Genomic DNA, 19,164 nt, shown 5'->3' on the forward strand with positions numbered 1-19,164 from the left:
TTGTTGTTGTTGAGGTCAGCCCAATGTTCTATTTTAAGACCGTCAAACAAGTGTCGACGTGTGTGTACACTTCCCTAGATTATTATTATAGAACAATTCCCCCAATTAACCTCACATTAACTAGGATATCATTAGGTGACGTCAATCAACAATATTGAAATAGTATCATGACATTTAAAAGTGGTGACGTTTGTGTTGATAACAGCAGCATGGTTGGTTACATGGATTCTGGTCAATCAAGTGTGACGTTATCCGATATCATAACTGATGACATCTGAATTTACTGTTGACCAACTTAATGTGATAAAGAAACAATGAACTGCTCAAGGGCATAAAGAAGTACAGAGTTTAAAATGTCATTTGAATTATTAGGCTCCTATCAAAGCTGCTACCTCGCAAAGATTATTTTTTATTTAAAAAAAAATGCCCGTAGCCTGTTTTGAGATTTCTTACCATTGTACTATTAAATGGGTTGATAGCAAGAGGTCAGCTTGGGTTGATTAAGTAGGTGGTTTGTATTTCAACCGATTGATTTCACCATCCCACTCTCACCCTCTTTGTATTTCCTTATTGGTTCATATAGTGGGTGTCTTAGGGTCATTTTCTTTTTTTTTTTAAATAGATCAAGAGCATTAATAGCAGGCAAACGATGAACTCATTGACAGTAAACGATGGAGCCATAGTAATCTGCAGTAAGTGTTTGCAGTTAGACTGTCATGTTGATGAATTGCGGTCATACAGTTCTAATTGGGTTTAAAGAAAAACCTGATAAATGTCTCTGTCATTAAACTGATATGAACATAATGGAAATCCCTTTTAGATTTATGAATGTCATAAGATCGGGCAGAGAAATTTAAATATTAGCACTGGAAATAGTTAATGTATTTCATTAGTCATTTTACATTTGTGAAGCGGAGTGTGTACATTACCTTCAGTCACATTCAGTATGCTTTGCTATAGGAAACCTAAAGGAATTGAAGAAATGATTGTTGGGCTTTGAGGCTTTTATGGTGTGGTGACCTTGTTACATGACAATTGGGTCCAGAAAACCTATAGTGTATATTCTATAGTGCCATTATTCCCAGTCTTATCAATGGACGCACCTGACAACTCCTTTAAAAACACTTTAACTCAACACCTCCTCTTCCCAGAAGGCCAGATTAAGGGAGCTGGAGAGTGACACAAAGCCACTTATGTGACGGCCTACACCACTGGCTAGGGAGAACCTTTTTGGTATTCCAGGACAGCATTAATGCCTGTTTGTGTTTTTGTCCGCATTTCTATTGTTGTAAGGACCATTGAGGCAACCTACAGCTTTCCAAGAGATAACCAAAACAAAATACTCCTCCGTTTTTTCGCTTACTGTGGTTACCTTACCTTTTTCCGGTTGCCACATAATTGTTGCTCCTTTCTCAACCGCCCATGTGGCCTTTTTCGTTGTTGCGGTTTTTTTAGCTATCCAGCTTACGTCCACTTCTGCGTGGCAGTTGGGCTTTTGGAGAAGTCGTGGCTGAAGATAGCCTGCTGCGTCACATGATGAAGTCTTTCGCAATTCTCTGTACAGACCTGGAAAAACAACACTGTGGCCACTACATACGTACCCACACGCACACACACACACACACGCACACACACACACACACACACACACACACACACACACACACACACACACACACACACACACACACACACACACACACGCATGCATGGACACACAGCACCACCCATCTCTGAAGATCCATTAAGGCTAGGATTAAAAATGGCGCTCAATGGGCAATTACAGCTGCCATGATGTCTGTACTGTCCATTGTGTCATTTGCTGTGTCATTAACCAGAGCTGGGAATTCAATGGCCCTCGTGTCTGCTGTGCACTTTGACTGACTTGATTCTTCTGTTGGTTTGACCTGCTGGTTGTGGTTATATCACCACATGGCTTCCCAACACAACAGGGTTGAAAGGGTTGTTGTCACCCAGTTATGTGAATTGAACAGAATTAGCTGTTACTGGATGATGCCTTAAAAGGTGTTCATACGACCAAAAAAATGACCTGATGACCAGCCGTTGGTCCATTACCTCTTTGTCTTTCTATTCTCGGCCCTTTGGTCTTCTTTGAGAGAAAAAAGCTCAGGCCTGTGCGTGACTGTCGAGCATTCGGTGCCAAAGCAAGTGGTTGTAATTTGTGGCCTTGCCGTGCCCTTCAACGGTAAACACTGACTAAGAGCTCAGGAATCTTAAGAGCTATAAAATAATTGCAGGTTCCTCCCATAATGCCTAGAGTGATCTACTCCTTCCCCTCCGCTCTGCCTCTTCCGTCTCATCTTCTTCTTTTTCTTTTACTGAACAGCCTGTACCGCTGCTGCTACGGTAAAGATGTAGTTATCTTCCTGCTCCATCTAATCTCCTGTTTGCTCATTATTAAAGTTACCTAATGACACAAAGAGAGCCCCATTACCTTTACTCAGTGCAACAGTTAAGCTTTCATTTTGTTGTTAATTGCACTAATCAGGGATTTATTAGAAATGGGAGGAAGATTTTTCATTTTAATATGAAAGTACAAATGTCCACATAAATCCCTTTTAGATGAATATGATACATTAAAGGTCATCAGTATTTTTTGACTAGATTAAAACATGGGTGCTGTCGTCCTCTTGACTTTCAAATACGTGTTGTGTCAAGCAGAGCAAAGCAAATCTTCCACTATGTTGTGGATGAAGTCAAACCTAAGCATATCGAGACGGATTCACTTTGATGTCATGGTGCTTCTTAAAAGCCCTGTTGCTGACTGAGTGATGGCATATCCGTATAGCACTGAGACATGGCATTTAGCAGGAAAGCAAGTTGCCCAAAAGACATCGTCAAGTAATTGCCAGTTTGGGCTTGACTAATGCAGTGTACCACTGAAGTCTGAAAAGGCCAACCAGTGCGTCCACGCAGATAAACAATTATGTGGCTCTTAAATGGTGGATGTATTATTGCTTGGTATGCTCTTGAAGAAGAATTTAAATGTCAGGCGTAACAGCTCTAAAACAGGGAGAAAAAAAAGAGACAAGGAAGTATGAAAATAAATTTTTTTTGTTATCAATATATTTTATATTTGTATCTTAATGTTATAATTAACGCAAAATTTGGATTAATGATGTTGTTAATAGTTGAATGTATATCCAAATACATGTTTTTCGATCAGTAATATTGTCGAATGATACCAAATATGGGTAATATCTGCTCCTTTGAGTCCAACGGAAGTGCACACCCCTCTCCTGAGCTTGCTGACTCAGTGAACTGAAACTCCTCTGTTGCAAGAGGTTGGATGCGGTTGCAAAAGAGGAAAAAAGGATTCAGTGGGTCAGTGGGCTGTGTGTAATTATCTAACGTTGGTGTTACATCAGCCCTTGAGAATACGAGGGGCATCTCCCTTTTAGGTTAATAAGTTAAATGTATAGACAATATAAAATGCTCATAACTGATACTGGTTGTACAATTTTTCATATTGATATGTGTATCAATATGTTGATTGAAAAAAAACAACTAAAGTGAAATCCCTCCATCGGGAATTAATTGTTAAGGGGTTAAAGAATTTCATGAAATAGACCCTTGTGTTTGCTACTTTATGGTGGTGCAATTTATGTAATCAACTCTTTACAACATGAGTTTGTATTGTTAGGGATGGAGTCAGACATTCCCACTTCGGAGTCTCATTACCTTCACACGCACAAGGAATTAGAAATAAGCAATGCATGCAAACCAGTCTTCCTTTTAAAACGTCATTGGTTAAAAGCCTCACTTAACTGTCCACTCAGCATTTCATTTGGTCGTGGAGTGGCTTCTGTTGTGAAACAGTGACAGGAAACTCAATGGAATTGTTGCGGCGGTTCCAACTTACATGGAACATCTGTTTTTTTTCTACACAGTGTATTGATTATCAACGACAAATTAAAAACATGATTGTAAATGGGACAGGCTATAGCTATGCTCCTAAATATAACCTGTAGTCCGAATAAACTTAAAAATATATGAAAAGGCTACTTTCAACACAGTCTTGTATCAAGGTAAGCACAATTGAGACATCTTATCAATTCCTCAACTGATAGTTGCACACCCAATTTAAAAGCTAAAAAAAGACTCTCCATTAACATCGAGATGTTAGTTTTTGAAGATATTCCAGGATTTACCTTCAAGGACATATTGTGTCCCCAATAACAAGGTATTTGCTGATTTTTCTTCTTCTTCCGTTTAATAAAAGTTGACTCTATGTTCACCTTGAAGTACCCACAGTCTTAAGCATGTAGTCATAATTAGAAAGCAGGAGGTTGAGGCTCTCTTTACCCGTGGTTTACTGCCTCAAGTCTGTAATTGTTAGTAATTGAGTCTCCTCGTTGGAGGTCCAGAACTTTGTATCTGAAATGTCTTGTTCACAAGCTGTACAGATTTGAGAACCCCGCTGTGATTACTGCCAGGTGGTTTGACATCTGGTGCTATACACAGCGTTTAACCGTCTTTAGAAAAATGTCACACAATGAGAAAGTTAAGGGAGTCTGGATAAAGTTACTCCCGTTAATAGTTACGTGCTCTTTCATCTCAGTCATTTCAGACTGTCACGAAGGAAGTTCCAGCACAGTCATACAGTGGCCATGAATTCAAAGAACACCTGTGTACTAGCGTGTAGACAAATAATGTTTGGGCCTAACTGTCACAGATGCACATGGTTAGATGTTTTTCTTCATCGTGGAAAGCACCTGTTGTAGGGAAAGAGTTTAAATCAAATGCAGCTGCAAATAAATTGCTTCCTCTACAACAGCAGAAATGACTGAAAATGTACATTAGTTAGGAAAATAACTTATTTCACCTAGCGACTTTGGAATTAGAACATTTCTTTGTAATATGAGACTTAGCTCTCAGCGCTCAAAACAATGTAGTTTAGTTAACAGGGCCTCCATTTGATTGCTTCTACCTGAAAGCAGCTCCATGTCTCAACTCGACATTTTATGAGGTCTCTTACCAAGACTTACCATCTGTGACCTTCCCCTTTCTCTCCCAATCTCTTCTTTCTGGTGAAAATGATTTGACTGGTGCCTGTCGTGCCGTGTTAACACAATTTGTGTTAACTTGGATTCAAGACTTAAATTGGATGAGTTAGTTAGGATTACATGTAAGTTCATTAATCATGGAATGCACTTGAGCGATCCGGCTCTGCAGCTGCAGCACATGTCAGGAAGCACTGTGTCTTGTTCTTTATGAAGTAGGTGCAGTATGTGCTAAGAAATATATAAGGCAATATAGCGTGATGTTTATTTTCGTGATATCAGTATCGTATTGTCAGCTCAAAAAAATCGATATTTCGAATTTCCGGGTTTGGTATTTGAATTAAAGTTTCAATTATATAATACAAATTGAACTAGTAAACACTGAATTAGCCATATTCATTCAACCTTTATTTATACCCGAGAGATCATTGAGGGATGACCCTCATTTCCAATGACGCAGAGTCAATATAATGTGATGTGATGTGCTGCGACCACCCAGATCCTACACAGCTACTTGTAGTTCAGCTCTGTTTTAAATGAACTGTAATGTATTTTCAATGAACCATGCATCATGATGCGTATCGTATCGTGAAATTCTCCAGAAATATCTCCTTGTTTTATTTTTTTTTTTAAATAATTCAATTTCAGATGAAAGTCTAAGTAAGGATTTCTTTCAGCTCTGCTTTTGTGTCTCTTCTTTGATAGTATGCTGTAAACCACATTATACTAATTAATCATACGGACTGGAATGGCTTTGTGTAAACAGGTCACAAAGAGTGTGACCTGTTTACACAGCATATGGTCTGGAATAGACATGACTGAGCATGTAGACAGATGAATATACTGTAACCCTTGCCTAAATCCTTAAAACTAGAAAGCCCAGGGAAACCAGAAAGTACTTCATCCACGTACTTGTAAATATCCATTTGTGGTTAGTGATGCCCACACCCTGAAACACCCAGAGAGCCAAATGTAAATATTTGAACTGGATCTTTGGGTTATGACATAACCATTACTGTTAAATTCCAGTAGCACACTGCTGCTGGCTCAACTTGTTATTATATTCTGATAAGGTGGCTATGGCAATATCTAAATGCCCACCCACTACAAGTACATTTTCTATGATAATATGAATTTATAAAGTACATTATGCAAATAAATGTTGCATTTCAATGGTAGGTCAATAAATTAGAACACTAAATAACAGAACAGAACACATACAAATGTAAATACAGCATTATATCATGTATTCCATTTCAAGAAGAAGTGTGAAGACTGTGTGGGCATGTTCAGGTTGTGCTTGATACACATCTCCCTCATTCTCAGAGTTTGTTGCACCTTGCCAGGGCAGGGCAACCTAGGCGGGACTTGGAACAATGCAGCAGGGTTACAAGCGTACACACTCCCAATAGCATGCCACTAGGAGAACATTAAACACCTTTTTTCATAAGGCTCTATTTTACTTGCAACTTTATTGTTACCCCTGACTGCCTGCCACACAGCATCACTCCTACTCCTTATCATCTTCATTCACCATGCAGTTACGTAAAGAAATATACACAACATGTCATCTCAGACATTTCTTATAGACTTCTTAAACAAAGGTGTAACTAACTTTGTTAATAAGGGCTGCATTTCATTTTGATGTGCCACTGTCATGGCCCTGGTAATGTGCATGGTTGCTCAAAGGTACCCTTTGGAGTTTTTGACAATAACAAGTAGCACGATTGGACCTTGTTCCTTTCTACAAAGGTGACCTTTAAAATCGGCTTGAGACAGTGCTCACACAAAAACCAGTTTGTCAGTGCTTCAATGGAAATAAATTTGTTTTGACTCGACGTCATTGAAAATGAGGGTCACCCCTCAATTGGTCTCTCGAGGATAAATAAAAGTTAAATGAAAAAAGAAAATGAAATGATTGGTGTCACAGACATTAAAAGAGAACTTTCCAAGAGTGACGGAGCTGCATGTAATCACTCTTCGGTACATGGTTTTTCTTGGGCTGGCTCCACCCATTTTTCCAAACGAGGTAGAGGTCTTATTCAGATGAATAGCTGAAAACACTTGTGCCGGTGTGAGTACCAGATATGCTCGGCTGCCAGATAAGCTCGGGTTGCATAATGATGACGCACTTCCTGTACTATGCGAGATCCACTTCTTTCTTACGAATCTATTGCAAACTGCAATCTATTATAATATTATCATTCACAATACAAACATTACAATAAAGATACGTGTAGAAAGACAGTACGTGTAGTTTTCGGAAAAAATAGATAAGCTATCATTCGGAATAGCAAGGGATTGTGGAATACGTAATTATTGTCCCCAAGATCACGTGGCGTTACAGCCCGAACATGAAACTTTTTTCTCTGTTTTATCTAATAAAAGGCGAATGCCAAACTTGTAAGCTTAATGTTGGTTTTAATACAGTAAATACATTTTCGCTTCAGGAAAAGGTAGGGAAAACTGTTTTTTTGAAGTTTATTTGAATATAATTTACAGGAAGTGCGTCATCATTGTGCAACCCGAGCTTATCTGGCAGCCGAGCATATCTGGTACTCACACCTGGCCTCCAAGTTGAGTTATCATTCACCTCAACCAAGTGTCATTTTATTCTTATTGAAGTTTTCACACGTTGACCTTTTCACATTTGCACTTGTGGCTTTGAATACATGTCACTGAATGCACAGGGTTTGATTATGCGTCTGGATACAGATGGCACTTTGCTGTGTGTGTGTTGCACCCCTCACCTCCGTCTGTTCACTTGACCCATCACTGGCGGCTACGGCTGGTTGCTGCATTGACAGACGGGTTGTCAGAAAGGTCGTGCCCCCGAGGTGAAGGAGTCAGGCATTTTCCACCAGTCCTAGTTGTGACACATGAGCAGTGGCACCGGAGCCTCTGCCGCATTACGATGGCGGTTAGCAACGACAGAAAAATGTGAGCTCCTTGACCTTTCATTCCTGGGACTTTCTATTGACTTTTTGTGACCTTTCCTATCTTCTTCTTGTTTTTTCTCCTTTCCTCCATGTTTTTTTTCTTCCCCATGTTAATTTTGTATTTTATGCAGCGCTGTCATACTAAGGCAGCATTGCTCATCAGAAGTGAGAATTCATCAGACACCTTGGTGCCCCCACAACCCATTGATGATGACACACATTTGACCATGCGGTGGCATATCATAGCTAGTTTTGGGATCATACGGAGTGACTAATGCCACAGAACGCCTCTGACGCTGGTGAATTGATAATTGTTTGCACATGACGAACACAACATACCCCTCACTGTAACTGAGTCATCTCTTGCCTCACGATGTCATCATGGCAGATTTGCAATCAGGGAAAAATATTTACTCAGTGTTTCTTATCTCAATGGTAAACACACTTGTGGCCATTTTTTTATTAGATTCCCTTTTTAAACAAGTTTTTTTGTTTTTGTTTATGTTTGTACATATGCCCTTTAATGTACACTAAAACGTAACTGCCTTGTAAGGTAAGGTAATAAATATTTGCCCACAATGTCCCAACTAATTACATTTTAGTTTTTATTAGATTATATGGGGCGAGTAAAATATTTTCCTCCTAATATTGTAATACTTGTAGTAATTGACCCTATTTTGTTTGTATAGTATTTCACAACATTATGTCTCAGTTCACACATAATGATCTATAATGTCATAAAAATATAATTCCATTTGGAAAAAAATATATTTTGCCTACTTCATAATGTAGTAAGTTGTTACATTATGGACAAACAGTTATTAAGGTATGCACATAGGCGTGGTTTTTACATTATATTTATTTATTTATAAATGTAAATATATATTTATATATTTATATTTATATTATATTATGGGCTCTTACATGCCTGCCTATTGAAAAAAGCCCACCTCCTTTTTACCCTTCTACACTCCCTTTTTAGTATACATATAAATAATTGTCTGATCTTATATCAGGAAAGTATGAAATGTCAGAGTGGAAGCTTCCGTCTCCTCCCTTTTTTGAAGTGTGGACGCAAATGACATATCAAAAAAAAAATCTTTAAGTAGATGCGGGCGAGCACGTCTGCAGCCTCCGTGGAGTCTGGTGGATTTGAAGAGTAATCACAGCCTCAGGAGGGGCTGGTTAAAGAGAGTGCACTCCCTGATGCTCCACTGACCCCAAAATGACTCCCTGATACCAAAGGTCATGGCCTCCCCCTGTCTCTCTCAATGAATGTGCAATCCACAATCCTTCCCCCTCCCTCCCTCCCCCCATAACCACCCACACTGTTTCTCCAAAGGAAGATTCCCACCCACCTGCTTTCCCCCCCCGCTGAGCATCAGAGGTTTCCAGCTCTATGGTCTCAGGAGGACCCCCCCGCCCCCCTCCTTCCACCCCCACACTTCTCCACGCCTCCATGGAATTACTTCTATCTGGCCTACTTTCCGCCCTCGCTCCCTATCAAGTTGTATACAATCTATACGTTTTTTTTTAGTTTTTTTTATCACCTTATCAAATGTCCCGCTTCCTATTCCCTTTGTTTTATTTATGTCATTCCCAATGTTATTCAGCTTTCATATAACTCTCCATTCCTTTTCCCTTTTTTGCGCGCCTAATATGGTCTTCTGCAGGCTTTTATTAACACATTGGTGGCTTCAGGCTGATTTTTTTTTCTCCCCTATATATATGTTGCCTGTCTGTGCTCATTTGTGAGCCTTGGCCTTTACTTACCCTTGGCTTCCCAATGACTTGAAAAGGCCCCGCAATAAAGAATGAAGAAGAATGAGAATCAGACTTCCTTTGCCCGAGTGTACCCTCGTCTGTCTTTTCAATTCTCCAAAGCAAAGAAAAAAAAAACTTTAAATGAAGAATTGTTGCTAATTTTCAGTACGTATCTAAAAACAAGTGAACCAGATTAGTATTTTTGGGAGTTCAATATCAACCATCCAAGTTTTCCATCCATCCCAGGGTGAAGCTAGAATAACTCTCATACAGCACAGGCCAATAGGCAGACTGTGTGTACAATACACAGTAGTAGTGTAGTATTGTTGAACAAATCCTCATATTTGTCATGGGCCAGAACATTTGTTATTTCATTAAATGCCTTTATTTCATGGTTATTTAGGCCCAATGTCCCATTGTTCCCAAACAGGGGTAAAGGGGTTTGTAGTGGTTCAAATGACAGGAATAGCCTCAAAACAGTTCAGTGTGACAAACTGCCACACCGTCAGTGAAGCAATATTAATGCAATTGCAACTATCACCCCGAGAAAATGCCGCGACAACCAAACCAGTTAGTGCTAACGTTGCTTTCATAGCAAGTCTTTAAAGTCAGATGAGGGTACACAAAGACTCTACTGTATGCATTGCGCAATTCAAACCACTTGCAAATTTGCGATTTACGATCTAAAGATGGCACACATTCTGTCCACCACAAGGTCCAAAAAAGTCAGATGTCTCTTGACTTTTGGGTCACTCTCTCTATTGCGTCATCAATATGAACTATACTGCGTTCATTCATTTTTATTTTTCAACACACAGTCAATGCAAAACGCACATACTTGAGTCACCCTTCTTGTGGCTTCAAGCCCTAGCATCACACACACACACACACACACACACACACACACACACACACACACACACACAGTACAGCAGAAGGCCAGATCATTGCAGTGACATGCTATCAGTGACACACTATCAGTGACACTTGGCCACAGTCACACACATGACTCGTGTTTCAGTGAAGTAATGATTTGTTGGTCATCTGCCAGTTATTGTCACAAACAATGAAGAATATGAAGACATCATGTCATGTGTTACTGAGTTAGAGTTAGGGTGTTAATGACCAATTTGCACTATTTCATTAGGGATGACTAGAGGAAAAAAACCGCTTTTCATCTTTTTTCCATTTGCTGGCGTGCATTTTCTGTCTCACCTCAGATGACTCAAGTTGACTGTATTGTAGGCCCAGCTGGTAGCATTAACCTATGTTTTACCCATGGTTATTATGACTCAGTAATAGGTGTCTCGTTCAATCTCATTTACAAGCAATGGATGCTAAGAGTGTGTGTGGGTTTTTCAGGGTGGAGACACAACTGGCACTGCCCTCGTGACATGTTTTCAGTTATAACAGTTTTTTATTTTGTTTTCCATCATGCTGAATTAGAATGATGTATTGAATGCCACGGTAAAGATCATGCCAACATTGAAAAGGTTCGGCTGCGTTACCGAAAATGCTTTCTATTGTGAATTGCAGCAACTCCTTTTGCATTTAAGATAATGTTTAGCCTATTTATAACATTATTTTTACCAACTTAATAATTAATTTAGAGGAACGTCTGTATTATTTTTCTCTACCGTAAAATGTTAAAGGCCTACAAAAAAATAAATAAAAAATTCTCAAATGCCCTTCAAAACATTCATACAGTTTCCCATTGAAATTAATCTCAACAGAATAAAGGCATATCAACACTGTGTTTAAACTATTAAACACACTATTACACTATTAATGGGCAACACTGCATTTCTCCAAGCCAACATCTGTAATAAGCTTTACATTATATCATTCAGTTTGATGGGTTTCACACTATAGACAGTGTGGCTGCATTCACTAACCAATTAAATTTGGGCACATTGTGGCAACTAATTCTAGATAGATTACCATTTGTTACCACACCCATCGAAAATACTTCTTTTTATACAGTTTGCAAACACACCCACACATGCACAAAGCTTTTTCTTTGTGACTGTGGCAACAGGTTAGTGTTAGGGTGTGTTTGGGTCCAATACTCTACCAACATGGTCCCAGGTGGGGCGTGTGCGCTCTGTAATCTTTCGCCCCTATTGTCCTCATGTCAAAATTAAGCTCTGGCACGGGGCACAACTATGTGCTTCGACAAAGTTGCCTGGTTAATGATCTACCATGCCTTGTCTTACATCAGCCTGAGTTGTAGCAAAAGCTCATAGTCTGAGCAATGGAACCAGACAGATATTTCAGCAATGGACGTCGGGTTTCCTCTTGGACATGCGTGCCAATTGGGTCGTGGTGACTTGAGCTTGCATGTTATGAGTATTTTGAAGTTGAGGGAGCCCCTGGAGTTACATCACATTTATCCGTCCATTCCCCTCCCCACAAGCATGCAGCCACTACATCATTAGGAACAATATATCTTCAACTCTTCTTTCTCAATCAGAACATTTCATGTCACGTAATGAGACGTTTTGGCAGCTGCCACCTTGACCCCGAAGCTTTCTGGCCCCTCAGGCTGCGATGGCGTAAGTCTCTTGTCAAACATAAAAAGGCTGACACAAACACAGAGCTCAGTATGGAAGACATGTATTCATTATATTCTGTTGATGGACTCCAAGTATTATTTGACATGTTGTTGTGGCTAATGCTGCTCTATTTAAGGGCTCGAGACACTGAACATGAAATGAACATTTTGTCCTACAGTGTGGTATGAATTATTTCCTACAGAAAGACATTGACATTAATTGACTCTTAGTTGTGCGCAATTTTTAAATTTAACCTTACAAAACAAAAAAGTATGCACGCATGAGATATTCTGTCTCTCAAACAGTGATTATACAATTGTTTTTTTTAATTAATTAAAATGGTTTTCAAAAAAGAAATGTAATTTAAAAATGTCACCTTCATCGGTCCAATTGCCGATATAAACCTCTTGCAAAAAGAAAAGTCAGTCAGTATAACAGCAAGATTTTGAAATAGTTTCCCATTTGAGAGAATTTCTGAAAGGGCCTTGTTCCATTTTACTACCCATAACAACTGAACTTAGTCGAGCTACATTGGGAGTAGCAGTTTTAGCATAATGAATATAGAATGTAAAACCTCAAACACAACCCAAAACACAGCAACTATAATGTTTAACCACTGTATTATCCACATCAGGGTTCAATGAATTGCTTTCACACCAGCCTAATGGAACTATAATAACCGTGTGAACACACTAGGGTTTTCATTCATACAGAACAAAACACTCTATATGTGAGAGCACCAGCTGTTAACCTTGATCACCAAGTAAAAAAAAAAAACACAGTTCCACAAAATGTCCTACCTGAATTGCCTTGAACTTTTCTGTAGTTTTCATTAACACGAAGCAGCACTGTGTTCAGCATATGTACAGAGGCACTCAGAGCTGCTGGCCTAGGAGCTGGGCATGTCCTTGCACAACAACCCTGCTGTCAGTCAAGATGGCCCATTATGTTGGCCATGACATTTAAAGTTGGGCGAAGAAGACCGACAAAGTGCCCTTACCTCCTGCGCACTCGCCCTGCAGTGGAGCCCTGCGCGCTGCCTTTGCGGGTGAGTGTGTTTGTGTGTGTTGTGACTTTGGCCAGACTTGATCTGGCATAAGGACAGCTGTCACATCTCTGACCTGTCACACACCACACAGAGGAGATGCTAGAGGGCCGGGGCATCAGGAGACACAAGGACGGACACAAGGGGGAAAAAAGTCTGTGTGTGCGTGTGTGTGTGTGTGTGTGTGTGTGTGTTTTTTTTTGGGACCCATGTGTCTGAAAGAGTAAAGGAGGATGGAAGATGTGGGGTGGTGGCCACGTGAAAGGTTTTGACTGGGAGGCACCCTCTAACCTTGATGTCCACACACACACAGACACACACACACACACACACACACACACACTCACTCTCTTCGGCCGCTTTCTTTAATCCAGTCCTTGAGCAGTTGAGTCACATGTCCGAGGGGCATTTAGTAAATACTGCTCTAGCGTCCAACCAACACCCCTGCAGGACGCCCTCCTTGTCTCTGCAGTCCTCTGAGTGACCCAGGTCATTTCACTGCTCATTATTTACCAAGGAGAATGTTCTTCGTTAAGCTCCTGACTGTAGCCTGTGGAGCATTTTTTAATATATCTTCTCTAATAACTCTTTACATAAGCAAGCAGCAGTTGCCCCCGAGTGCATTAGGTTGAAACGTCTTAGTATGTGCGCACAGAAACATTAATGGCCATTTGGGGGCTTTGATTTCATTATAGGAGGAAAGAGCTCTTGTAATGGTTACAAGGCTGGCAGGTCAAAAGGTCACCTTTTGTTCTCATCAAACTATCTCTTCACCACTTCCTGTAGATTCCTAGATTTGCAAAAGATATGGGAAAAGATTTTCCCGAGAGAGCATTCAAATGCCTCTAAATCACCACCACACTAGCAAGTACAACTCTTCAGCCCACGGTGTATTCCATAAACCAAAACCAGCTGCCAAGTAAATCATTTGTGTTGCCACTCTAAACCTCGATTTACTTTAAACATCCCACTTAAAGAAGCATGAAATCCTTTTTCTCTAGAAAATGGCATCATCAAATTTAAGCAGTGCAGAGCTTGAGACAAACATATTGTCAATGTGAAAGAAAATGTGTTTCCTTACACTAAATATCTGATCAACACACACAATACAGAAATAAACCTCTTGTATTAGCTATGATATGGTCACACAAAAGCAGTTGTGATGCTATATTATTCCCTATACTGTAGCATTTTGTTTTTCTTCGCATGAAGAGATACAAGGAAAGACCATGTCAATTGTTGTGTGCTTTGCCATGAAATTTGGGTCATGCATGCATGGCCCCTTCAGAATGAATTGTAAACATTCGGGTGACATTTCCTTTTATGCATTCATCGGGCCAACATTCAAATTTGTACCATATTTTATTTCATGATAAAATACATTAACTTCCAATCAGCCTTAACTGTACTTTATGTTTACTGCAAGTTATCTAATGTTAGCATGCTAACACACTAAAATAAAACATTTTAAACATTGTAGTCGCTAGCATTTGATTCAGAGCACAATGCTTTATGGCTGTAAGTATGGCCTCACAGAGCTGAGCAGTGTGGCTGTGCACTTTCATTCTTATTTAAATCATGTTTAATTTTAGGCTCATACACTGGAAGAGATTTGGCTGATAGCGTATGCCTGTTACTTCTCAGTTTTACAAAGAAATTAGGTTGTAGGCTTTCATGTAAAATTTGATCTACAGTTATACTTAACTAAACAAGACAAAAAACGATATTTATATTTCCATTGCTTCGGCACCGCACATTCCTTTTCCAATGGCAGTAGCTAAAAGTTAAAGGGTCTGCCTTCAGTTTTTGGTTTGTGTGTTTCACTGATGCAATGTGACTCGTGACAGCTCTTCGCTGTCTGCTGGGACCAGATCGAGTCTGAATCATTGCAACAAAAAGGCTCTCCCTTCAACGCTGCCCTTGGTCTGACCGAATGGAGGGGATGGTCCACTGCAGCCCTCACACAGCTGCCCCCATGTTCTTCATTTGGCCCTCTCACCTTCCTGTTTGTTTTCATCTGTCTGTTTACTCTGTCCCAGTCCAATGGAGGCATCCATTTAATCACCTTTGGAGATGAAAACCGAACTCGACAGCTTCAAACTGGAGCAAAACAATCTTTTTCCATACTCAGCCCAGCCCCACATCGCCATGCCTGTTCCTATCTGTCCCGTATCATCAGCGGGAGAAGCCGCGAGCCCTGCTGTGAGACGGAGAGCAGTTCTTGTTTACTGATGCACACTGTATTGATGCGAGCTGATTCCCATCAGGCAACACTTTTGGATGCCACACACCCCGCCGTCTTCCACTGCCTTCCTTCTCCTCCTTATGTCTTTACCACCTAATGACCCTGCCACGACAAGGCACATGTCATGATAGTAAGCAGAGCTGCAGCCGTTGTTGTGACTGTTGATCTCTGCATGTGCTTCTAAAAGTACGGCACACACAAGAAGAGCTCATTAATTAATGCTTTTATTTTTTGAAAATTCTGATTTTTGGAGCTGAGGATACGATACAGATATCATGGGAAAACATAGATATCACCATATATCGCCATCATGTAGATTTAGCACAGCGTTAAACCCTTTAAAAGCCGCTTTCCCGTGCCCCTGACGCGTTCGAATTATTATCTCTTAATTGTATTTCTAATTGAACACAATGCTCATAATCATTAGATTACACCAAGGACATTTATTTCCACTCCAATTGGGAGTAAGAATGCTCAGTGAAGGAATGTCTGCGTCCACCCACTCAGCCGTGTGTTTTTTTCTCAAACCAATGATCAGCGTGTGTGTGTGTGTGTAATTAGCTAATATACGCCCGGTCACGTTTGAGGCTGCGTTTGCTACAAACTGGTTGCGCTGTGCCTCTGTCCATCATGTATGGTGGTTTAGATCCCCCCCCCTCCTCCTCACCACAGTGGGCAGCGATTAGAACAAATGGATGAGTTCAAACCAGCTGTAAGACATTTGATTAACACCGCCGAGCCAGTCTGTCGGGCAGTGAGCGAGAGAGAGAGAGAGAGCCCCAGAATGGTGCTTGATGTGGAATTGCACTAATGACAGTGCCTGAGAAGTAATAGCCACGCTTTAGGAAAAACATCACAGATTGAGAAATTATGAAAAAAAAAAAAAAAAAAAAACTTGTAGAGACGGACGATGTTTTGCAGCGTTGCAGCTCCGGGTGGCCCTCTGCATCCATCTTCACACATGATTTGATTGGTTGTTGCTCCCAGTCATCAGCTCAGCCTCGTGGTGCAGCTGTGGAAGCTAATGTGGCGTGAAACAAAACAGATGTTTCTTCTGGTGTCTTTGCTCTTCTCTTCTCTTATCTCCTTCAATATTTTGGGGGACTTGGACACTTGTCGTGCCAGCATAGAAATATAGTATGATCCCCCAGGGTTGGGATGTATCCTTAACAACTTGTAATAAAAGCACAAACGTTCTAAATGTCTTTGTTGTTGAGAACACATGCTGACTCTCAAACTGCTATATAGCAATAAAAAAAAATCTGAAACAAATCTTATATATCCATGAGTGACTACCTGAAAACCAAATATAGAACCTGACGTGACTGGTATGCACCAAACTTTGTTGAACAGTGTCTGAAATGACCCCTCTCCCTACGTCAATTATGTAAATTGGGGGGCCGTTGTTGTCCATCAAAAGTTGACAGTTTGGCAAGCTAACCCATTTGACACATTCATTAGCCAGATGTGAATAGTTGATGAAACTCATTTGAACTTCTCTTGAACAAGTGCCAACGCCATCTATGCCTTCTATGAGATACTGTCTGAACAAGATGCTCCAATAATCTCCATTTGAATTATTATTACCTTCTCGATGATGGCATGAGTTTTTCCCCCGTCTTCGAGTTTGGCATTTTGGAATTTAATAAAAATAGCTTAATTTGATTTTTTTTAAAAAAGGTTTGTCTGTTCCATTGGACATATATCAATAACATCAAACACTCTTTTAAAACCACTCTCTACCTATATTGGCTTATAAATGGAAAAACAATCCTACAACCTAGTTTGTTTCATGCTTACCCAAGCCTTAACTTTAACAATACCACTCATGGAGTCAAAGCTTCATCTCAACTGTGTTTTGCCTAGTATGGATATAGTGTGTGTATACTGAATAACATCTCCGACCTGACTTTGTCTCTGTCAGGACACTTCGTTGGACCCCGGGGAGGACGTGGCCCTTCTCTCAGTGAGCTTCGAGGATGCTGAGGCTACCCAAGTCTTTCCTAAACTCTACCTTTCCCCCAGCATTGAACAGTAAGCACATCCCTTCTAAAAAAAATATATGTTTTAACAATTTTTTTATCAGTTCATTCAGCTTAATGTTGTTTTTGATGGTGATGGCTATTTGTGTATTCTAACTGTGACACCACATGTCATGCCAGGAAAGCATATTTGAAAAAAAGGGGGACTCAAAGAACCGCAAAACTAGCCAGTGAAGGCTAAGCAACTGGATTTATCCTCAAACAAACTGATATTACCCACTTTGCTTCTCCATTAACAATACAAGTGAGAATTAAAGGTACTTTTTATGCTCATTTTCAAACTTTTTATTTTGATTTCTACTAGTTTTCATGTCCAAAAAAAAAATTGTCAATTGAATCGTTTAATTGACAAACGTAAACTCACTTGAAGGCGGGTGTCTGTTTAAGTTTAAAACTATTGGATCTGCCCGGTGCCCCTCTGGATCTGCCAACCAATCGCATAACAAGCGAATATACCGCGGACCCAGACTGACTACTGAAGGGGAAATGATAATTGAGCGGAAGTAGGTAGGCGGGCGGGGTGTGGCTTCTCCCCTTGTGATATCATATGGGGTGGAGAAATCTGACTGTTGAATGTTGAAAAATCATGAAAATGTGCTTTTTGCGTAATAGGTGACCTTAAATGCTATAGGTTGTTTTAACATCCCCATCCAAATGGCCTTTATTTTGTAATGGTACTACAATAGTCTGTATTCTGTATCACTTTGTCCATGGTATTAGTCTCGATTAGATTATCATTATCAATAACTATACAGTACAATTTAGTACTACCAGAAAAAGTCTACAGATCTACAAACTTCTCATTGTACTTAATGTGTAATTGCCACCAAGGATTAATTGTCCTTAAATTAGAATCATTCATATAATATTAGGGGTAAGGGAAAAGCGTCTGCTATTTTGTTCCATTAACTCACTTATCAAAGACGTGGGTCAGCCAAAGGTGATGTGGGCCCACTCGCTGTGCCTCTGATTTCCAGGTGATGTAAGATGTAGTTGACGGATTAGCGTGAACATGCTGTGAACCTAGCCACATACTATGTCATTGTGAATATGCCACATCCCAGTGTCTGGACTCATCGCTCGCTTCCGTACAAAAAAAAGAGTAAAAAATAAGAAGGGAAGAACAAAAACTGAGATGGATGACACACAGCGTCTGAGCTAGGGATGACTGGATGTCTATTGACATCTGGGGTGTTAATGGTTGTGTGTGCGTGTGTGTGTGTGTGTGTGTGTGTGTGCGTGTGTGTGTGTGTGCGTGTGTGTGTGTGTGTGTGTGTGTGTGTGTGTGTGTGTGTGTGTGTGTGTGTGTGTGTGTGTGTGTGTGTGTGTGTGTGTGTGTGTGTGTGTGTGTGTGTGTGTGTGTGTGTGTGTGTGTGTGTGTGTGTGTGTGTGTGTGTGTGTGTGTGTGTGAGAGAGAGAGAGAGAGAGTGTGTGTGCGTGCGTGCGTGTGCATGTTTTCTGAGAGTCTGTGGGCACTGTGAGTGGGTACTTCAGCGGTGTGCTTATTATTTTTTCTTTTTTTTGCAAATCCAATTTTTGTCTTGCTAGAT

At 40.3% G+C, this 19,164-nt stretch overlaps 1 protein-coding gene across 1 annotated transcript in view; it reads left to right on the forward strand.

Annotated features, from left to right (window-relative positions):
• babam2 (BRISC and BRCA1 A complex member 2) overlaps positions 1–19,164 on the forward strand; it is an 80,301-nt gene that overhangs the window by 35,596 nt on the left and 25,541 nt on the right. Inside the window, exon 7 of the mRNA XM_080042273.1 lies at positions 17,497–17,606. Within this exon, the coding sequence (XP_079898399.1) occupies positions 17,497–17,606 (110 nt within the window). The remainder of the gene's footprint in view (positions 1–17,496; positions 17,607–19,164) is intronic.

Source organism: Ammodytes marinus (assembly GCF_949987685.1).
Source record: "Ammodytes marinus genome assembly, chromosome: 15".
NCBI classification, from domain to species: domain Eukaryota; kingdom Metazoa; phylum Chordata; class Actinopteri; order Uranoscopiformes; family Ammodytidae; genus Ammodytes; species Ammodytes marinus.